At 34.2% G+C, this 25,155-nt stretch overlaps 1 protein-coding gene across 8 annotated transcripts in view; it reads right to left on the bottom strand.

Moving 5' to 3' along the window:
- Window positions 1-25,155, bottom strand: part of LOC115217012 (ras-specific guanine nucleotide-releasing factor RalGPS1) — a 224,100-nt gene that overhangs the window by 119,270 nt on the left and 79,675 nt on the right. The window contains exon 1 of one of the 8 annotated variants that reach the window (XM_036506181.1): window positions 354-833. The exons of 2 other annotated variants lie outside the window; for them this stretch is intronic. In XM_036506181.1, coding sequence (XP_036362074.1) covers window positions 354-431 — 78 coding nt within the window. In that variant the 5' untranslated portion in view covers window positions 432-833. Of the gene's footprint in view, window positions 1-353; window positions 834-25,155 lie in introns of those variants that run through there. 5 more of the 8 variants (XM_036506195.1, XM_036506200.1, XM_036506189.1 and 2 more) reach the window with 5 other exon arrangements.

Raw genomic sequence — 25,155 nt, forward strand, 5'->3', positions numbered from 1 at the left:
ACACAAAATAAGCCAGATACAAATTAATATCTAGTTCTAAACAGACTCATGGATGGGCTGTATCTCAGACAAACAATGTTAGCGTACACGCGCTTCTGTGTCTGTCTGTCTGAGAGTGAGAGAGATGGAGGGAAGGAGCGTCCCAGTCCCTTTTCGCAGATTATTACAGACGTCGGTTCTACTTGAGTGCATTACATTCGTCATTTACGGAGGTAAACCAAATTGGAAGGGGGAGGAGACGATCACTAATGACTAAAAACATTAATTACGAAAAATTAAATTCGGAACCAAGATGAGGCAAAAAAAAAAAAAAAACAGTCACATTATATAAGAAATTTTAAAATGATATTTACCTGGGGTGGATTAGATACAACTCGTGGCCTTTTTCGTTTCGAACCACAAATGAATAAATCCATAAATACAGTCTTCATGTTGGATATCAAAAGTTCTGTGGGTCCAGTGTAAAAATAAAGGTACTCTCTATACTAATTTTGAACCAATAGCTTTAATATTGGTAAGGTGTTAAATAAACAGTTGTGTAGTGTCTTGATAAAGTCCAGCACTCCCCCGTGAATTACAAAAGTTCTGATTTACATAGGTTGTATAAGTAAATCTATCTCTATTTAACGAAACAACAGCAGCAGCGACCTGGGATTTGTGGTGGGTGACTGGTGTTTGGTTAGTCAAGACGGCGAGTTTTCCATTATTTACCTTGCACATTTACATATAAAAGTGTAACACTTCAATGGGACACCCCATCTTACCACCTGCCAACAAAGCCGACCAACGTCTGTTAAGCCGTTAGGTAATTTGAAATAACAAAAGACATATGTATAAAAAGAAGACAAACAAAAAAATAGATCAAGAAGAAAACGGTGCTTCCCCTTCAAATTTATATGTAAAATATTTCCAGATAAAAAAATAAAAATAAGCAGGGATTGGTCGGTGATCAGTGCGACCTACATTTAGTTGAAAATAAAATAGTAGGCGGGGTGGATTATATTATCTCTCTCTTACTCACTCATTGACACAGATACGACTAGAAGAGGTGTCGTCAAGATTTATTAGCGAACCTGAAGTCTATATGTCTGTATGACATCAGTGAGGGATATCCTGACTTTGAAAGAACTAACTAGTTAGGCTTTGAAAATTTACTACAACTGCAAAAGGCAGGCGCGAAAAAAAGTCAATCAATAAAGCTGTGTACCAAGAGTTGTAGGAAAAGCGGGAAAATTCAACTCAGAATTTAAATGTAATGACTGAATTCCAGTAATAAAAAAAATATATATAATAAAAAAAAAAAAACTAACAGGTTCTTTGTCATTCACACTTCACAAAATCCTATTATACTTAATAATCCTCCCATTGACAATTATGCTCGGAGGAAGGACACTCAGGTGAATTGTGTATACTAAATAGGAGGGAAACAAAAACAAAAGACTATTCAAAAAATATTTTAAAAAACAAAGCACACAACTTGAGATTAAAAAACAAATAAAAAACGAAGAAATTATGGAGTAGATACGTTTAAATTGTAGTACGTCCGTACTTTCGCTTCTAGGTAAATAATGTCACAATACCCCCAAAACAGACACTGAGCCAACGAAAGACACAAAGCAAGTCGTTCAACTTTGCAGAAATAGCAACCGAATTGCCCTCAAATCACATCTTACCAACTTAGGAAAGATAAGATGTGACATGTAGGATAATACAGTCTCAGAAACATTATGTTTGAAAAAAAATTACGATAGCTTTTGATAACTAACCCACTCCATTCAAGGCTGATCTGGGACTTAACACTTCAGACTGAAGTCTAACAAAACAAACACAGCAAGTCTTTTGCACACATGATTACATAAATGTAATAAAGTCCAACATTCAGCTGAGAAAAAAATAAAGTATGTGATCAGTGTAAAAACCTCTACATGGTCCTTCGAGCTGTTAGAAATAACAGCCAAACTTCACTCAACTCATGTCCTACAGTCTTGAATCTTTTTTTAATGTATTACATAATTTTAGTCCTACATACTCATGAAATGCTGGTCACAGCTCAAGATTGACCTACAGCTTACTGACTGTCAAAAGGCAGTGAAGCATTCTCCAAAAACAGATATAAGTTTTAATCATGCTGGGGTTACCTTTGCTTTTTATATTCAATATAGTAAAGTAGGTGGTAAATTGCTTTGTAATGAGAGTGTATGGCTTAGTGTTTAAGGTGTTTCACTCATGATCATGAGACTGTGGCTTCCATTCCCAGGCCTTCATGGTGCTCTGCAATCAGTTCAACATCTGACATATGGCACATCATGCACCTTTACAGGTAATGTCAATTTAATGAAGGTTGTGAGCTAATCACTAGAAATGAATAACCCGTGCAGGTTGTTCAGCAAAATATTGTGGAATGCTCATCTATAGTCTATGACAGCTTAGTCCACAAAACTGCTTTCTAGGTGAGAAATTAGCAGAGTTGTTTACTGCATAAGACATGCCTCCTTGCATGTATTCCAGCTCTCTGTACTTAATTCAAATCCTGCCATGGTCAACTTAGCCTTTTATCCTTTCAAATTCTATAAAGCAAAGTACCTATCTGAGGTACTTCTGAATTCATTCCCAGGCAAGGCACTAAGGTGAATCACAAGATACCTGAAGAAGGCTAGAGTGTACACAGCTGAAACAGTGAAAACAATCATATGGACACCACTCTGACTAATACATAATATCAGATGAGAGGTCTTGTAGGATTAACTCCAGCTCTTTGCATTCTGAGCACTAGGGTTGTAGACTTAATTCATGATCTGGTTTCATTCCACCACCCATTACTTCAGAGTTCATTCTATTATAAGTATTGGAGGGTTAAGTCCTTTAGCAATTAAACAAGCCATATTCAGCCCAAACATTCTACCTGTTTTATATTGAAAATGGCCAGATCCAGTCTCTTACACCTAGCCTACAATGTCATTCTAAAAATAAACAATCACACCTTTAAAATCTTGAAGCTACAAGGTACTACATGATTAATTTTTAAAAACGTAGATAAATAAGGATTACATTTGATAAATTAACCTGAATGCTAAAGAGTTAAGGATAACTTTGTTTTTCTACCACCAATTTCAGAGAAGAAAAAATGGATCACAGACACTGCCCATCTTTCCCAAACTTTTTTTTCACTGTTTTTGCAGATTCCCATGATTCTCTGTCACCCTCCAATTCCATTATTATGAGGTTGAATTGAGAATTTGAGTCATAATGAATTTTTCATTAGCTAATTATAAAACTATAGATGCCACTTTTACGGATGTGTTGCAGTTACTCTGTTGATAGAGCTTAGTGATCCTGACCCTTGATCTATGACTTCTCCACTCAGCATCAATGTAAGAAGTATAATTGGCTCAGCTGAGTTCTTCTGCTACCTCTTCATAACCCACTATGCTGCAGCTCTATGACTTCACCATAACCTTGGAAGGATGGCTGAACAGATGTTATACCTTGTCAAAGGGCAGCTCATAACTAACCAGGGCACAAGGTATTTTCAAAATACCCACACACTTATTTTCCCTGACTAAACAGGTGGGAAAAATAAAAGAAAAAATATCAGTCAAATACTGATATTAATTAATAACTCTTATACGACATCCTAGATATATAAGGAATTATAATAGAAAACAAACTAAGATATAAATCACAAGACAAATTCAAAATCAGCAGGGATGGTTTGTTGCACTGTCATCATGCTTTTTACAGATTATTCCAATCAGACAATGACCTCAGTAACGTCATCAAGCTAATCATTTTTGGAACTTATGCATAATCTTTGACCTAGCTATTTTCAGGGAAAAGATATAATGTTCTTTCTAACTGTGGTTGTTGTTTAACTCCAAAACAGCCATGATAGAGCAAATCTATGATCAAGGGTATTTCAACAGTGACCATTTGAGCTTTCGAGTAAACCTGTAATCAAGAACCTCCCCATCCTATCTCTTTTATCTGAGTAAAAGATCCAAAAATCCTCATGGCTTGAGCAGCTTGGACAAGATCTGCTCTACCAGAGCTGAACTAAGACTAAGCAACTCTTCTTGTATAAAACTATCTTCATATAACTAGTAGTCCAAGATGGTATCCATTACCCTTAACCCTTTCATTACCAACCCGACTGAAACCGGCTCTGGCTCTGGCGTCCAAATGTCTTGTTTTCATAAGTTTTGAATTAAAATTTTCCACCAAACCGTAGTCACAATTTATGTTCCTAACACTAGCTTAATGATAACTAAGTTATTTTACTAAATTCTTTGTTATATTTAAAATAATTGAAAGAAACACAAAGCATCTCGAAATAAATACAGTAATGAAAGGGTTAATGAGAATAACAGTTTTTAAAACTTAACCCTTTAGCATTCAGGTTAATTTATCAAATGTAATCCTTATTTATCTATGTTTTTAAAAATTACTCATGTAGTACCTTGTAGCTTGAAGATTATAAAGGTGTGATTGTTTATTTTTTAGAATGACATTGTAAGCTAGGTGTAAGAGACTGGATCTGGCCATTTTCAAGATAAAACAAGTAGAATGTTTGGGCCGTATATGGCCTGTTTAAATACTAAAGGGTTAAAGAAAGCCAACATAAAACTACAAACTTAATATCTGCTTTTCGTTCTCTGACATGTATTTAGGCTTTCACTATTTTAAATTAAGACCTTATGAACATGATTGGAGGTGGGGATAGTTGGATGGATGGAAGTAAAGTGAGAATTTAATAAAAAAATAAATCATTACCAATGAGTAAAACAACTATAACCACATAAAATCTTCAGAAAAGGTTTCCTTGACAGTCGGAACATGATTTTAGAATAAAACTATATCAAAATATTCATGCACACATACATACATTTTTATTTACTGAGGTCACTATGTACTATGAAGCATTTTACTAGCCTAGAATAATGAGATAGTAAGCTTGTTGACCTTAAATTAGCATTTACATAGAAGAAATGTTGCCTATAGAAGGTTGATAAATCTATCAGCTACAAGCTGATAATTTCACACAGAAATTGTTGTTTTAGCAAGAATCACAAAACTATTAAATCTCAACTCTTATTCTACGTATTCATCAATTCCAAGTAAAAAGAATTCTAAGAATAACACTAAAATGTTATTAGGCATAAAGAGAGGACTGTCAGAATAATAAAAAAATGCCAAATGGAACTGATTTAGCTAAAGAGGGTATTTCTATATGGTTGCTTGACCTGCAAGAAATAGCAACAAAATTTTTTTCAAACCACACCTTACCATTTTAATGCCAATGTGTTGTTTACATTAACCAACTGAAACATAAGATTAGATAGCTATGGCTAAAACACATTCTATCACAGGAAGCTTGATTAGTGCTGACCTAAAACCAACCAATAACAACATAAACTGAACTGACCAGCAAGTGTAAAAGAATGTGTTAGTATTTGCATAATAAATGGTTTCTAGCAAGTAAATTGGCATGAAAGACTGACTTTTTAATAATATTTTATTCAAAGAAGAATTCTCATTATTTTATTTAGTAGTTTCTTCAAATGCTTGGCACTAATGAGTTTGGGTAAGTTTAGTAGTATCAAAGAGGCTTAGTACTAATGGATTTGGCTGTGTTTAGGAATATCCAAAAGGCTTGGCACTAATGGGTTTGGCTCAGTAAAGAATTATCTGATAGGCTTGGCAGTAATGGGTGTTGTTGAATGTATTCGTGTCTTCAGCAGGCAGTGTTCCAATATGTTTGCTAAATTTAAATTTGATGTACATGTATGCATTGAAAACAAAACAAACTACAATAGCTACATTTTCAATCTGGATGATTAGGGAACAAAAAGAAAAAATAGGGTGTTGTAAGTATATGTTACCAGAGAAAGAGCTTCAATTCAATAAATCTGGGTCAACAGTCAAATATATTAACCACTCAACTATTGAATTTTTATATAAGAGAAATAAAACAGACATTTGTATGACTAGATATTTTCTTTGTGCCAGCTTGAAACTATTATTGATTACCAGCTAAATAGAATATTCTCTTACATAGGCATAAAAATTCATTGATATTTACAGGGGGATTATGATATTCAAGTGTTTCATATTGTGACTTAAATCTGACATAAGTAATATCAAACAACTCCAAAAATCAGAAACTGAAACCAAATTATCAGAAGCTTAGTTCTATCCAACCCATGTTTCAACTCTTGAAACAGAGTTTACAAGTTCATGCATGTTCTTAATTTCCATTTACAAATATATTTCTAACCAGAAACAGAAGAAAAACAAAATACAAAGTCCTGAGAGCAGATTTAAATACTGGCATTGGTTGGGCAAAGACTTATGAAGACAGTATTCAGTATTTTACAGCCAAATACCCTTCCTGTCCCCAACCCTTATCTGTTTTCCAAGTAAGAGTTTTTTTTTTTTTTTTATTCCACTGACTCCAGAAGCATAGAGCTACAGGATACAAATATGCAAGGAATATAAATACATCACTGCTCGAGTAGAGTCATACAAAGACTCATAACAAGTTTTATTTTTGTTTTGCTCTTATTTTCTTTGTTAACTTGATTGGGGTTGTTCATGTGGATTTAAATATTTTCATAGAAACTTATTCTTTTATATGTTTCAGTCATTAGACCATGTTCAGGCACTGCCTCTAAGGATTTTAATCATTAACATCAACTCAGTACATTTTAAGTCTAATCTTTAGTTTTGCAATTTATATTTACCAGATCATATTTTTTTCTTCTTTCAAACTCTGTCAAAGAGAAAGACAGCCATAGAGGCAGACACAAATACACACACACACATATATATACACACACACACTATATGTATGATACCTTACATACAGCTTTTGTTTACTAATTTTACTGAAATGGCACTTGTATGTTTACAGCTACATCAGAAAACACATGTCTACTGTGCACAGACTGGGACTGAATCCTAGGCCATGTGGTTGCAAAGTGAACTTCTCACTATGCATGCATCATCATTTCTTGCTACCTCCACCTGCTGTAGAATGCACACCAGCATGAGATAGTTGCCTCCTTAGTATTCGATCTTTGGCAAGAGTATTCAGAAAAATTATGTCAAGACCTGTCCATGCTACAATGTTATCTTTCAGGTTGCTAAGCTTTGTTCCTCTCTCCATTAATCATGCCTTCCAAACAGATTTTGCTGACACCACAAATAATTAGCTTAGTGGGGCCAAGCAGTTTGAATACTTTATTTTTGATGACAGAGATGATTGATGGTAATATGGTCCAAGAGTTTGGTGTCAGTAATAAGTCCCATTACATGATCCTCAAGAACTTCCAGTATCTGTAGTGCAACAGAAGAGCAGTTGATACAGTCTAGCCCATATAAGACTAAAGAAGGAGCGTAGGTGTTGCAGATGTTTGATTTTATGTGATATGGGATCTGTTTTGAAGTAAGTGTAATTTTGTTCTTAAAGGCTCCCTGACCAAGTTCAGTTCTATGGTTCACGACTTTCATTCCATCGTGGTTTTATTTTGTTGTTTGAGAGAGTCTGTGTCCGAGGTACATGAATTCAGAGACTTGATTTACTGGTTTGATTTGTATTATAGGGTTGGGGTCTGGATTAGATTTGTTGGTTGTCATGTATTCTGTTTTTGATACATTGATAGAAAGTCTCGCTTCTGCAGCATGTTACCACACAGGTAACACCATCCCCATTAATGCATACCATCCTTGCTGTTGCTAACTGCTATTCAACTAAAGAGCAACTTTCCAGCTGACTGAGGGAAAATAGATTAATGCAATCAGTTATGAAGTATAACACACTGACTATGGAAAATTTGGACCATGTTATCAGTAAACTAACAACAAAATCTCAATGTATTTGAAGCCCAGTGTTGTAATTTCAAAATCTCCTGAACACTTAAAATGAGTAAAATCTATTCCCATACTGTCATCATTTCAATTGACATCAGGTATTTTGTCTTGAGTATTTAAAGTTTTAAAGGATTTGCTCCATTAAAACAATGACTCTCCAAAAACGTTCCATGTGTAACCACAACAACTGGATGCCTTTTCTTAGGCACACACACATACACACATATATATATATATCAATGTCACAGTCCAATATAGCATTCTCTAACATACAAACACACTACTTATAGCCCTTATACATACACACACACAAATATACACATGAACACTATTTAAACATGTACTTTCACATATGCATGCTCACCCATTCACACACACACAATAGGCTTTTTCATGGGTCGCTCCCCCTTTCATGTCTTTTTTTCTTCCATTTGTCAAAGGACTGTTCAAAACATCACACTGTTTCTCTTTATAAGTTGTTTTTGCCTTCTTCAAGGGTGAACCTAATGATATTACTTGTGAACATCCCATGGACTTTTGTTGTTTTTGTATTTGATTTCATCTTTTGTAATTGATTTAACATCCCATGATGGTAGAGATTAGCAGGGTCAACAAGGATCCAATGAGTCTAAAGACCTCATCACGCTCCAATGCCTGTTTTAGCAAAGTTTCAACAGCTGGATGCCTTTCTTAATGCCAATATCATATCAGTCCCTCAGAAGATGAAAAGCACTCATGACAGTGGAATGTAAAAGTGCCCATGTGGTGCCATTCAAAGGCACCTATGCAGTGCCACGTAAAAGCACCCAACACTCTGTAAAATGGTTGGCATTAGGAAAGGCATCCAGCTGTAGAAACCATGCCAAAGCAGACCAGAGTCTGATGCAGCTCTCTAGCTGGCCATCTCTGGTCAAACCATCTAACCCATGCCAGCAGGGACAATGGATTGGATAATGATGATAGTGTGTGTGTGTGTGTAACAGTTCTCCATCCTTACAAAAGTGAAAATTCTAACAGTAACACAAGAAACTAAATTCCATCTTTTGCCAGTATGCTCCACAACAACTTGGCGTACATACAAAGAAACTCCAGCTTAATGCACTTAACAGCAGAAAATATGACCAGTCAAAGAAAATCAACATTGTGGTCAAAAACAAATAGCATTAAGTAGTTTTCATTTACTCAAGAAAATAGTCATTCATAATTAGTCTTTCAATAACTTTGATTCAATGATTTATTGAAAAACTCTAATGCAGAATGAAAACTAGTTTTTAATGTACATAATTCTAGTCACACAACACACTGGGTTTCTATACTGAGTAAGTAGATATTCATGTCCATATTATTGTAAGTTGGCCGTTTTTGGTCTCCTTGGTTTCTAGTTAGGCAGGGAGGGTCTCCAATATAGCAAGAATTATTAAACATTCTAAGTCACTCAAACACACTCCAACCACCAGACCACAGATATATTGTCCCTTCACTCTACCTTTTCTACCACTACTGCATACAGTAGTTTCTGCTCCTCAGAACTGACTGATCTAGTGCTACCTCTTCTCAAACACTCCACTATCTCTTCATCTTCTCATTATCCATACTGTATACCATCTTATCACTATTCCAAACCCTTTCTTCCCCTAATGTCATTCCCTTGACATTCCCCCCCCCCCACCACACATCATTTCTGCAGCTGTTAACTTTTGAGACTTTAAACCAACCATATCCAACCCAAATATTTTACCTGTTTTATGTTCAACCTGGCCAGATCCAGTCTCTCACACCTACTCTACAATATCATTCTGAAATGTAATAATCACATCATTGAAATCTTGAGATTATGAGATAATGCATGATTAATTTTTAATAATGTGGATGAATAAACATTTACATTTGACCAAATAATCTGAATGCTAAAGGGTTAGGCATAATTTTTAGATCAGTTCAAATATATCTGAGATATATTTGACTTGCAAAAATACCATTCTCACTGTGGTTTGCCATGGAGAAAATGGCATTTCTGCTGATCAAATATGTCCCAAACATATTTGAAGTTATCATAAAGTTTGTTTATTTCACAACACAGTTTCATGTACCAACCATATATTTTGTCCCAGCCTGGTAGCTGCAGCATACAGTCAGAGAATTATTTCTACTGATTTCTTGTAAAGGAAGCCAATCCGTTCAGTCATTGCAGAGTTGTCCTCCTTGACATCTAATACTGATGAGAACAGAAAGTGCTCAAAATGCATATATTAGTCTATATATTAGGGGGAACTTTGAAATAGCTTTGGTGTTTTCCATCTTTTGCCTAAAAGGTAAGAATTTTTTTCCCTGACAAACTGCAATAAAAATTGCCTCTTTACAGATCAAATATGTCCCACGTGTATTTGAATTGATCTAAAAGTTTGCTTATTTCACAACACTACTTTGTGTGCCAAACATGTATTTTAAGTTGAATGCTAACAGCATCAACCTCAGCAGACTTGGCAAGTTTTATAGAAGCCTTGAGCACAATCCCTTCCTCCAAACCAAACTTTAAAGAAAAAGAAAAATTATTTCTTGACAAATGCTTCTTCACTGTTACCATAAATTCTCCTATCGAATATCTCCAATCACCAATAAATTAGAATACCTCTGTTTAGTTCAGTTTGTTGAATTGATTGATTGTCTGCTCTGGTATCCCAGAAACAATTGAAATGAAGAAGTCCAAATACTTTATCAATGATTTTTACTAAGCAAAAGCAATAGCTTTTGGTAAGGATTTTTTTCAGTTTTCTTTTTTTTTTAAAGTTGTTTTAACAAGTAATATTGATACATGCTGAATGAGCTATACATTATACAAAAATGAAATGGAAATACAAAATGTAATGAAAATACATTCATACACAGGATTACATTTTCTTTCAGATATTGATCATTTTCATTTTAAAGTCTACTTCTCTATGCATTCATAAGTCAGAAAGAGTTTATTGAAGCAGATTTTCTACAGTCAGATGCCCTTCCTGTTGCTATCACTTATTTGTTTCCAAAGAAGGTAATATTTCCCCTATAGTCACCTGTGCCAGTGGCATGTAAAAAGCACCTAGCACACTTAAGTGGTTAGTGTTAGGAAGGGCATCCAGCCATAGAAACCACACCACAAACAGTTGGAGTCTGGCCATGTCAGACTGTCCAATCGATGCCAGGATGGAAAGCAGACTTTAAACAATGATAATACATAATTTTTATCATGATTTTTATCAATAATTTAGCAGATCTGATTCCTTCATGATAGAGCAGCTTAGCTGTCCTTCCCCCTTGAAAATGCTACTAAGAGCAGTCAAATTTCATTCAAGTCATACTAGATAAAGAAAATACACATAGACACTGTAGTTTTACAAACCAGTAAAAAGACAAGATTGTTATGCCTGGGATGCCTGTACTTGATCAGAGTAAGATGGAGCTAAACAACAGTAGCAATCACACCCAGTGGATTTTACTTAGGTAAGATTCAGAAGGACTAATAGTATGATATTTATATAATGAGATCATATTTAATACATGAATTTTCCTCTCTCTACCTTTTCTTCTATTACAATAATTGCCTTTGCTTTTCAGAACTGGCTGAGCTCATGCCACCTCTATTCAATTACTCCCATCTTGTCTCATCTTTCCTCCTACCATCATCTTTGTTGTGTCCAGCCTCCTCTCCCTAGGCCCCACACTAATTACTTTACTATGTCCAGTTTTCCCTTACCCAAACATCAGCTCTCTGCAATTGCCTCCCTGTTTGTTCTTTTCCCACATGTGCTGACTTATAAAGGACCAAAGAAACATTAATGGCCTCAATTCCACACATCTTTGAGGTCCTTCCTCTAAACCCAGCAAGTAATAAAAAAAAAAAAAAATAAATAAATAAATAAATCAGTTACTGGTTCCACACCAGTAACTCACAAATGTTTCATAAGTTAAAAACAAGTATTCTAACAGGTGATCCAATAGACAATTGTTACAGGTGTGCATGGTTGATGATATTCAACATGTCAAAACAGCCAACAATCACACAATTTCTGGGCTTTCTGCTCGTTATGAGTCATTCCTCACTTAACTGCTTTTTTTTTATATACTAAAACAATATTATTTCATGCACCAGTGAGATAGAATTATGAGGTTTATTAACTGCAGGAGGTAAGGTGAGAATTGTGAGGCTCATGGACAAGTTTTTAAGAATAACCTAGAACATATAAGTAATAACTGGTAATTAAACCACAGTTCCAAACTTAATTCGCCAAGAGCTATACATTGGAGCACTGTATACTCCATCTTTATACAACTTATGAACCTACAATACGTTTCTCATATACTGTAACTAATCTTAACTCTTCCAGATTTACATTTTTAAGGATAAACCTATAATACTAAGGTGCACGGGTGTAACAGCTAAAACCATTTGTACAAGTGTGCCATGAAATATTGTTATTTATCATAAGAAAATGTAAACTGGCTCATCTTAGCAGCAAAATAACAAGCTTAAGCCCTGTCAAAAGCTATCAGATTTTTCCTCCTCCTCACAGCAAACTAACTTATTCCACTGTGTGATCATTTGCCATTAGACTATCTGATAAATGGCAGAGGGAAAGGCAAGTTCACTTGGACTCAGCTGAGCAAGCTTAAAGCAGTTAAAAAAAGAAAGGGTATTGCTGATACTACAACAAAGCATATGATACATGGACATATAATAAGAATGGCTGAAGTAATGCTATCAGTTGACATTAACTGCTAAATAGTAATCCCGAGAAAATTTGCTATAAAGCAATTTCACAAATGTAATAGATTAGAATCAAATTAAGTAAAGAATTGAGAAAATATTGGACAAACTGAAGTGTAATAATTCAGCTAAGATAGATTGCAAACAGAAAAGGGAATGTAAAACCAATATGAAAGAGTTAAAGTAATTACATGAATATACGAGAAGTTAACTGAAACAAGCATTTAACTTTCAACCATCTTGAAAATTGCCTTCATTTCATTTCCAGAACACTACATTGTCCCTTCTTGCATGCTGCAAACTATATTTCCTTTTACTGTTTTATATAATCTACAATTCTTTTCCCTGTTGTGTGCAATAAAGTAATGAATAAAACTTATAAAAAGCATTATGTTACTATAAGAAACAAACAATACTGCCTTAGAATTCCACAAACTAAATAAATGCCAATGCTGGCAAAAAGGTCTCCGTTATTTAATTGATGCAGAGAAAAGAAAAGAAAGCTGTAACAAATCAAATTCAAATATCTGAGAATATTATTACCAAACATTCACAACAATTAAGGAGTGTTATATAAATCCTATTTGTATAGTAAAACAAGTATTTATCTCAAAGTTTTTACAATATATTGTAATCTTCAATTCATGATCCCATTTTCTATAGTAGTGTGTGTATATGTTTGTATTTTCTTTCTCGACAAATGTAAATGTCAAAAAATTCCATCTCCAATAGTAGATAATGCATGACTTTGAAGCTTAGTCGCAAGTGCAAAAATAATCAACAACAAATTTTAATGGTAACTCAATACATAATAAGCAAAGGCAACAAACTGATGTTCATCCAAGATATGAAAACAACCAAGCTGTGATGTATGTAAAAGCATAATACATTTTCAGAAGTATCAAAACAAAAACAACTCCAACTTGAATGGAAATTAGGGCAGCACAAAGTAGATCACTGCATATTTTAAGAAGCTTACTGTTGAGGCATAGATAACTACTAATGATCATCAAAATGAAGAATCTACAGGAATTTTAAAGATGAATGTAACTAGATACATTTTTTTTTAATAAAGGTACTTGAGCACTAAGTGATGTACTATTAGCACAGCTAATAGAAAGGACTAGATGTTGTACTAGTGGTACAGCTAGTAGAGAAAATTAGATGCTGTGCTAGTGACACAACTAGTTGAGAAGACAATCAAGTATTAGAGTACAGGACTAGATGCTGTGCTAGTAACTCAGTGAATAGAGGGGACTAAATGCTGTATTAGCAGCACAGCTACTACAGCAGATTAGATGGCATACTCATAGTGTACTAATTGCACAGCTAGTGGAATGGACTATATGAAATACAAGTGGTACAACTAGTAGTGAGGATTAAATACTCTACAATACCTAATTTTTAGCCTCATGTTGCTAAGATCAAACACCAAGGTAGATTATGCCATTAATCTATGGAATGTAAATAAATTCAAGTATAATGCTAAACTAATACAAATGACTATGACATTAGATGTACAGGTAACAACTCAATGTGAGCTGAGGGAATTGGGAATTAAAGGTAGCAACTAATGCGGGAGATAAACCTATGTCGGTATGGATATGTAATGGGAATTGACAGTGAGTGCTGCATCCTGACAGTGGAAGTTTTTTCATAGAAGAGAAAATAGTGAAATTAGATTTGAAGAATTTTTGCCTCACAGACAAGATAAAATACTGCATACCCTTCTGATCCATTCCAACATGAGGCAGGGGGGGGGGAATAAAAGACAGCCATCAAAGCAAAGCAGCCTTGACAGAAGTAGGAGGTATACAAGGATTAGTGGCCTAGTAAAACAAAATATCAGTGTAAAGACAGCTTAGCACAACAGCTACTGATGTAAATAAACACAATTAGTAATAGCATGGAAAGAACGGTAAGCCCACTGCAGCAGATGACGTAAGCTTTAAAAAAAAAAAAAGGAAAACAAAAACGAAAGATCAGTTTTCGAATTGTAAGCTATTACTTAGAATAGTTAGACAAGTTGTTTTTTTTAAATAGTAGAATCCTAAAGCAGAGAATAGGTGTAGTTCTTGACAAAAATGTATCTAGATCTAGTTCAAATGGCCTAGATTCTGCAACAACTTTAATAAATATTCATAGCTAGTGAAATATTTGTTTGCAAGCAGGACTAAAAAATAACAACAAGCCTAGTAAGTTGGCCATCAGCATTCTATAGCTTTTAACTTAAGACAGAAATAAACTGCAACAGACACAGGAATAAACATATAACAATTATTATAATAATCATCTTCATATGACTATGTGTATATATATATATATATGTGTGTGTACACATACACAGAGAACATCTGTATCTGCTTTTCATAATAAAATATTTCTTAACACCAGGGAAAGTCTTTTGCTTTCTGAATAAAATGAATGCACATTAGCAAGAAAAAAATCCAAAGGATAATCAACTATAAACAAATTAATTAACTATTACATATAGTGAGTAGTCTATTTTTTTTCAATCCCATTCATACATTCAAGTATATTATTATATATATGTTATAAAAATCTGAAATGTAAAATGGTTGAGTGAGAAGCTGATAAACCTTTCTCATAAAAAAACTGATATGTTATTATCATTAACTAGAATAACTGGTAACATTGCTAGGGTGAATCACAATTGGCAATAACAGAAGTAAATTGCTGCAGCTTGTAATAATATTACTAACAAACAACAAAATTAAATTCTAATGATGTAATTACACTCTAGAAAACAGGGAAAGTAATTTCCCCTACATTATTTTTGACTGGTCATGAACTGGTATTGTACAATAAAAGCTATTAAAATAGCCATCTACATATCATATTCAATGTATACACATTACTGACAGTATTTGTCCTGACATAATATCTCTTATGGATTTGTGTTAAAAATACAATAAATATCAGAGAGACAAAAATTTAACCCAGTAACATTCAGTGTGAGCACTAGACACATTTGAGCCGTTTGGAGCCTCTTCAATGGAATATACTCACAGCCAATCACTTGCATGGATGAGAATTCGTTGTCTCTGATACAGAAAAAGTGAAAAAAATTATTCACTGATACTGTGAATAGCTACAGAGCTTATTAAAAATCTGATATATACAATCAAAACATATTTACTTAATTAAAACAGCCATCTAAGTACCATCTTTTCTTTATTTATTTTCTTTGGGGTTTATTCTTACTTGTGGTAGCTTAAATTCAATTGAAATGGACAACAAATCAGTGCAGAAAAAATAGAAAAACATTAAAAAAAGTTTTAAAAATGAAATAACTTTTTCGTTTTCATTGTACCTCCCAAGAAGAAAAAAACAATGTTCTTCACCCCCTGTGGCATCAACAAAAAGATAAAATAGATGGAGATAAAAGGAAAGACAGTGTTGTAAACAGAAATCAACATCAGAGAAAATAACAAAATATTAATAAAATTAACAAAACAACTGGAAAAACTCCAAGGGATATTACATTCAATTTTTTAATATTTTGACAAGAACATTGTTCAGATAAGATTGTCCCACAATGCATTTGGTTTTTACAGGAGCACAGATGATTTCATCTTCAAGCAATGTATCTAGGGAAGTTAAGTTAGCATACCACATGCTTCTTCAAGTCAGGTTATATAACAAAAGTATTTACAAATTTTATATTTTTAAGGAGATTTAAAAAAAAAATAGTTTAAAGATTGAATGGAATATTAAAGACGTCTATAAACCGAGTGTTCGTAAAAGCTTAAAGCAGAAAGTTGATACACCTAACAATTTTCACGTACATACATATTCACACACTACAACTACCCAATATTTCCAAAAGACTTAATAAGCCATATTTTCTGCCACCATTGTTGGGTCCTTGTTTGTTTTGGTATTCATGAAGTATAAGCATCTCCTTATTTTTACTCATTCCTTTCTAATTCTATTTCAGTATTGTCGTTCGGATATGTTGTATCAATCATTGCGAGCTCCTGTCAACAGCAATTTCATTCTCTTTGATATATTGCAGATTGGTCTGCCTCCACTTCTCCTTCTTTGGTGCCAAGCAACACAAGGAAAACATGTAGTACTTCCTATGTAGCATATATTTTTGTGTTGTCATGGTAACTGAATAGCAACACGGACAAACATTTCTGCTTTATATATAAATAGTGAAACCAAAACAATATTCTCTTTAGTTTCAGTGTGTTTGATGAAGGGGACAAACAGAACACAAAAAGCAAATAAAAAAAAAATGAATAGAAATGTCAAGGGAATTGACATGTAAAGATTGAGAGAAGTAAATTTACATAAAAGAGAGAAACATTGTACACCATTTTACAATTACCTTGATGATAACTAAACATTATACAAGCATAATAAATATATGTATACGTGTGTGTGTACACACACACACACACACACACACACACACACACACACACACACAAGAACGCCTGCATCTGCTTTTTGTAATAAAATATTTCCTATCACCAAGGAAACCCTGGCTGCCTGAATGGATGCCACACAAATAGGAAAAATTTTGAATGAATAATGGAACAAATTGTCTCTATTACATGTATTGAGCACATTTTTCATTTCATCCATATACCCAAACATACACATATGTATCATCATCATCATTTAACGTCTGTTTTCCATGCTAGCATGGGTTGGACAGTTCGACCTGGGTCTGGGAAGCCAGGAGGCTGCACCAGGCTCCAGTCTGATCTGGCAGTGTTTCTACGACTGGATGCCCTTCCTAACGCCAGTCACTCTATGAGTGTAGTGGGTGCTTTTTACATGCCACCGGCACAGGGGCCAGGGGAGGCTGGCAAACGGCTACGATCAGTTGGTACTTTTTACGTGTTACCGACACAGACTCCAGTCAGGCGGCGCTGGCATCAGCTACGTTCGGATGGTGCTTTTTACATGTCGAAACATAGAGTGGGTTGAGTGAGGAGCTAACAAGCTCTTCTGATAGAAAAACCTACTACTGAGTTGGGGCTGTTCAAGGACAAACAATATTCTGCATAGTACAGAAATAAAGAACAGAGATGGATAGACAAACAGACAGATACACATATAACTAATTAATTAATTAATTAATTGATGATGAAGTTGCAACTGGTCAAAGAATACGATTGAATATTTTAAAGAGTGAACAAAGAAGGCACAATGAAAAATAAATATGATCAGGTCATCCCATAAGTTCTGTCCGATTTTACCTTTTTTACAATTGAATGAAATTTAATAGTATTTTAGAATGTCTAATAGAATTAAAAATTATTTTTATGAATTTTTTATGCATTTGTGTACATTTAAACTAATTAAATATTATTTTACAGAATAGAATTAAAATTTCTTTGATTAAAACCCTTTCCAACCTGGAAATATCCAAAGAGCATTTGAGGCACATAATGTTTTATGAGTACAAAAAAGGAAACTCTACAGCCAAAGCGACTTGAAACATACACTTAGTTTATGGGAAAGAATGCTTGAATGAAAGAACTTGCAGAAGATAGTTTTCAAAATTCAGAAGTGAAGATTTCAGCTTTGAAGATGAAGACCGAACAGGATGTCCAGTTGAGTTTGATGATAAGCTCCTTGAGGCATTACTTGAAGAAAATCCTGCATTATCAGTTGAAGAATTGGTAATAAAGCTTATTGTCATCTTCAACAACTTGGAAAGGTTCCAAAACTTGGAAAATGGGTGCCTCATGAATTGTCTGAAAGCAACCGCAAATCCTGAGTTGACATCTGCTCTTCTCTCCATTCTCGCGAACTCATTTCACCCTTTTTAGATAGACTTGTGACTGGTGACAAAAAAATGGAACTTCTATCGACATGTTAAACATTGTAAACAGTGGCTTGGTAAAAGGGAAAAAGCTCAACCATAACCGCGAAGGGAAATTCATGGGAAAAAGGTTCTCTCTATCTGGTGGAATTGCAAAGGAATAATTCACTTTGAATCAAGCTTTGAAGAAAAAAAAGACCTGCTTTAGTGAATCGAAAAGGAGTGATGTTTCATCAGGACAACGTGCAACCCCACACTGCAAAGATCACATCACAGAAGATCGAAGAGCTTGGTTGGGAAAAAATTCCTCATCTACCTTATTCTCCTGACCTTGCTCCTTCAGACTACCATTTGTTTCATAGTTTACAGAATCATTTGGGGGACATAACTTTTGCAAGCCAGGAGGAGGTCAAAACTGACATTTCAGAGTTCTTGGCTTTGAAACCAAAAGAGTTTTACATTGATGGGATTAAAAAGCTTGTAAATAGATGGAATGAAGTTATAGATAATCAGGGAAAGTACATTGATGATTAAATTTCAATTAAATATAACATTTGATCACTTGTTTTCTTTATTCAAAATTCAGACAGAACTTATGTGATAGCTAGGACCTAGCTGTTGCTTTTTGTTCCTTCCTGTTGTCCTTGGTTCAGAATAAACACATTTTCATTGAGGCATGTATATCAGTACATATATAAAAGGATTACCTTAAATGCATAACATTATAAGCAATTAACTAGGATATAACTTCGATCAAAGCACAGACATTTCTTTCTCATTAAATCCAAGTCATCAACCCAAGTAATTAGACATGTTAATATTTATTCAAAACAGAGTAAACACACACACACACACACACACACACGAGTGATAGTTATTACTTAGAGCTTATCGATAAATATTTAATCAGCAAACAACTGGCTTGGTCGTTAACTGTAAAATAAAATTTATCAATAGATGTTGACCAAAATATCTCATCCATCATTTCCGAGTTCCCAAGTCCAGCTAAAATGTTTTTACACTCATCAATCTATTTCGGGCCCTCCCCTGCCACGTTTCCTTCCCAAAACACAACAGTAAACAGCAGTCTAGAACTTTACTTTTGCAGTACTGACTTTCATTTTGAATTATTTGCATGGGAGAAGAGTTGCACACACACGCACGCGCACACACACACATACACAAAGCAAACTTTTAGCAACATACTGATAATTCCACTGTGAAAAAGTTCAAATCAGTACAAAGACACAAAAATATTTCCTTTGTATTTCCTACTTTCATCTCTGCACCAAGAATGGTAGGAGAGATTCAACAACGATTAACCCTCAACCTATTCTTCACTGATTCGCAAATTAAATGACTATATCCATTCTAAGATCTACTCCAAGATCAGGGGATATATTACAAAATTATCAGAATGTTTTTGTTTTCTTGTTTAAACCACATCTCTATTTTAAGAAATTTCAACTAACATCCATTAAAACAAGAAACAATTGCAGACAGAATACTCAATGACTATGTTCAAACTGCAGTAAACAGTAGCTATCAAATATAGAGAGTTATAGATCAGTAATATTCACAGCAGTTTTTCCATCACATACAATTTTGTAGTCTCATTTACAATATGTCATTACCATCATAACCATTATCATCACTGCTACCATTATCATTTATAGGCTTTAGTTCCACTTCTTGCATGCTTGTGCTGGCTTCAATTAGAGAATCCATTTAACATAAAAATATTTTAACTGAGAAACAAGGTTACTCTAGTATTAAAGTAACAAGCCAAAGAATTGTGAATCAATGAAAGATAATCAAAATGGTCTACAGAGAACAAACAACAGACCAGACTAGGATGATACAGCAGTTATTTTATAGTGCATTAAAGACTAAAGACAATTTACTGGTACAATATACAATTCTTAAATTGATTATGACATTCAAACTGAATTCTTTTATTAACACTTGCAGTAATTTAGAGATATGAGACTATAATGGCTGGATAAATCATCAATATGGCTAACAATTTTCTGTCCATTTTCCCAGTCCATCATAGAATGGACAAAAGGAATTTATGGAAGGAGATAGATTTACTGGACAAAGTACTGGATGGAAGGAAAGACAAAGGAATATCTGGAAGGAGTGATGTATACAGAGGCAAAGGAAGGGATGGTGGGAGAGATAGAGAAAGAGAGGGGTAAAGGAATGGATGGAAGAAAAGAGATATACAAGGACTAACAGACAAGATCTATGCTTTGGCTTCCCTGTAGCTGTCTTTAACTTTGGTCAATACTCCAACAAGAGCTTCAACATGGTCGCTCAATGGGCTAGAAATAACAGCCAAATCTCCCTTAAACCATACCCCACCATATCACATAAAGAAAGGATACATTACACAATGTATTTCTGGGCAAGATGGCCAAGGCTGGTTTGTTTAATCAAAGTTGGCCTAAAGTTAACAATTCATAAATGCAGATGCTATTTTTTTTTCTCTAACACCGAGTTATCCCAACTGCTGTCAATTCCTATTAGAGTTTAGCTTCCTTTTTCAGTTCATTTTTTCCATAATCTTTGTGTTTCAAAATTACATCATGCTTACTATCTGCTAATATATGTAGTTTATCTTATCTGAAAACATTTGATCATTATTGCTCAATATGTGCTTATTTAGCTGCAAAATAACTCAGTTATCAAGCAAAATAACTCAGTTATCAAGTTATCAGTTATCAAGCATTTTTTTTTCTGTGGTAGGTTATTCATACAGAGTTCAATTTCACGTCTTATTTTTTGTTTTTGAAAAAAAAAAATGAAAGAGAAACACTGTTATCCACAGAGGACAATTCTGCTAAATCTTTCGAATTGTTCAACACTATATAGTATACTCTTTACTCTTTTACTTGTTTCAGTCATTTAACTGCGGCCATGCTGGAACACCGCCTTTAGTCGAGCAAATCGACCCCGGGACTTATTCTTTGTAAGCCCAGTACTTATTCTATCGGTCTCTTTTTGCCGAACCGCTAAGTGACGGGGACATAAACACACCAGCATCGGTTGTCAAGCAATGCTAGGGGGACAAACACAGACACACACACACACACATATATATATATATATATATATATATATATATATATATATATATATATATATATACGACAAGCTTCTTTCAGTTTCCGTCTACCAAATCCACTCACAAGGCATTGGTCGGCCCGGGGCTATAGCAGAAGACACTTGCCCAAGATGCCACGCAGTGGGACTGAACCCGGAGCCATGTGGTTGGTTAGCAAGCTACTTACCACACAGCCACTCCTTATTTTATTTATGTGTCTAAGAGGATTTTTTTTTTTGTCAGAGGTCTGAAACTGGTAGATGGGGTGAGGAAAAACTCATTATTTCTCCTGGTCCAAAGTGCTTATAACACTAAATCCTCTCAAGAATCAGGGACATGATGTTAAATCAGGTGAAGGATTAGGTCTAACACCTAACAACTGGCACAATGCAATTTTCAAGACTCTGCATGATTTCCATCTACCCAATTTCACTCACAAAGCCTGCACAAGACCAAAATTATATTAATATTACAAGAGATAACACTTTTCCAGGTTTCACTGGACTGTGCAGCAGTCCAATGAAACCATTAAAAAAAAAAAAAAGATTTCTTATATCTGACTTAATAATTTTCTTTGGTGTTGTCCAACTATTTCATGCATATTCATATTTTTAGCTTAAGCCTTTATCATTTCAACCAGTCATATCTAGCCCAAATATCCTATCTGTTTTATTTTCAAACTAGCTACATCTGATCTCTCACACTTACCCTACAATGTCATTCTAAACATAAACAACTATATCATCGAAATTTCAAAGCTATGAACGATCGATTCAAAACAATGTGAATAAATATGCATCACATTTGACAGAGTAATCTGAATATTAAAAGGTTAAGTTGTGGTGGTTGTTGTGAATGCAGAGATGGTAATTGACATGGTAAATGTAATTAGCTTCTACAATAGCTATGATATCAATGTACAGCTGCTATTGATTGACAGCCATAGCCAAATCATCTTAACTGCAATTCATTATCATCATCATTGTTTGAACATCCACTTTTCCATGGGTCAGAAGATGGAATTTGTTGAGATGGATTTTCTAAAGCTGGATGCTCTTCATGTCACCAACCCTCACCTGTTTCCAAGTAAGATAATATTTTCCCCATGACCGGACATGTTTTCACAGAAGACTGGAAATGAAGAACATCGCTTGTATGATGGTGACACTCATTTACAATTATCATGTGATATCAAGGCAAGGAGACAATCATACACATACACAGACAATGGGCTTTCTTTAGTTTCCATCTTTCAAATCCACTCACAAGGCTTTGGTTGGACCAGGGATACATTAGAAGACACTTGTCCAAGATGCTATGCAATAGGACTGAACACTGAACCAGTCCTATTGGTTGGAATTAGAAAGCAAATTTCTTACCACAGAACCACACCTGCAATTCTAACATTGAAAATCTGAACTTCCCATTGAGTTCTCCTCACTGCAGTGTAACAAGCAAAATGTCATCAGGTCTCATCAACTTGGGGGGATTTTAGCAACAGAAGAAACTACTGTACTTAGTAGACACAAGCCCAAAAGAGTAGAAAGAATGTTCTACTTCAGTTTGATGTTTGTTACAAGCATAAAACCCATGAATATTCTTTTCTACTCTAGACACAAGGCCCAAAACTTTTGGAGAGGGGCCAGTCGATTAGATTGCTCCCAGTACACAACTGGTGCTTAATTTATCGACCCCAAAAGGATGAAAGGATGAATTTGAACTCAGAACATAAAAACAGATGAAATACTGCTAAGCATTTCACCCGGTGTACTAACGATTCTGCCAGCTCACTGCCTTACAAGCATAAACCCCATGAATATTGAACAAATAATAAATTGACAGCTAAGATTTTAATGCAAATGATATTAAACATAAGAAGCATCAATGTGAGACAAAAAATAAGCAACTAGGCCAATGAGGACACACCAGTCACAAATGAATTATCTGTGAAGCACAAGATACTCATTGAGATAATCTACCTGTTAAAATAAAGATAAAACACTATGGTAAAAATACAGTACTTCATTTTAGAAAAGAAAATGGCAAGAACTTTGTTATGTAATCAATAATGCAGTTCCCTAGTAAGCGATAACTATATGATTTAAGTCCCGCAATGAGCCTGTTGTTTTTTGGGGTTTTTTTACAATTTCAAATTGGTATTTACAACTTCTCATATAATTTACATTAAAATTATAGCTGTTAATTTATAATTAGATCAATTGTGTTGAAAAAGTTTGATAAATATTTTTTTTTTATTTTCAACTCTAAATAAGCATTTCTAAGAAAATCTACATTTGATGAAATTTTATACTCATAATGACAATGTTGTCTGGAGCCTGAATCATTTGGCTGCCATATAAAATCTAAATACAACAAAAAAAATGAATACATTTTGTTTTTAATTTTATCATGACACAAGTTATTTTTATCCTTTGATTACTTGCCTGTAGATCTCACAAGCATGCCATCCAATTCACGCACTTTAAATTAGCAAACCATTATAATACAAATCATTAAAGAAAAACTAATTATATGATTTGTTTCAAACATTCAGACAGTAGAAGACATATTTCTTCATCATTGCTTCTCCATTATATCTCTACTGAGAAAGAAAAACAGAACAAACAATTTTACTTCAAATCATGCTCTACCATCTTAAAGAAGGAAGACCACAATGGATAATGTAGTCCTCAGTATATACAGAGAAAGGATGGTCACAGCTAACATACTTTCGGCCATACGTCTACTGGACCAGAGCTAACTTGGAGTTTAATAACAATAACAAATATCAGTTACTTTTACAATGCACATTCCACCATGTAGAGTAAAGCATTCCAGTACAACAGTTAGAACATTCCATTCAAGCAAAATTTGCCTTTTATTCAATAATTACCACAATACACTGGAATTAATTCAACTCACTATACAGGGATTAGTTCTAGCAATAAATTTCCCCGCAAGCTTTTTTAACCCTTTAGCATTTAAACTAGTCATATCCAACCAAAATAATCTACCTGTTTTATTTTGAAACTGGTCAGATCTGGTCTCTCACATTTATCCTACGATATTATTCTAAAATCATTGAAATCCCTAAGCTACAAGATAATACATGACCAACTCAAATCAATGTGAATAAATAAACATTAAATTTGACAGAGAAATCTGAATGCTAAAGGGTAAAAAAAATTTACACTTATAATACGTAAAAGGATTTCTTAATATTATATGCAACAATCTTCATTTCACTGTAGTTTTGTGGTGCTAGAGGTTTCTAAAAACCATTTGCTGTAATATGCCATGGTACAAAAGCTTGCAAAATTTTTTTAAAGTATATGATAGTTGTACAATAACAACAAAACAAACAGAAAGGTACTTTTACGTTTAAACTGTAAAAGATATTTTTAGTTACATAATTGTATGCATCTTTCACTCTCTCTCTCTCTCTCTCTCATATACACTTCAGCTGTTTGTTTCATTTTAATGGTAAATTATTCCAAGGCAAATTGTCATAAGAATCATTAGTGATTACAGATATTCAAAGCCATAATCAATATTTGTTTTGCTTTGCTTTGGCTCTTCACAACATATGTCTTGAGTGTTGCTAGACCTGGAAGAGCTCAAATCTCT

This window comes from Octopus sinensis, linkage group LG1, assembly GCF_006345805.1.
Source record: "Octopus sinensis linkage group LG1, ASM634580v1, whole genome shotgun sequence".
Lineage (NCBI taxonomy): Eukaryota > Metazoa > Mollusca > Cephalopoda > Octopoda > Octopodidae > Octopus > Octopus sinensis.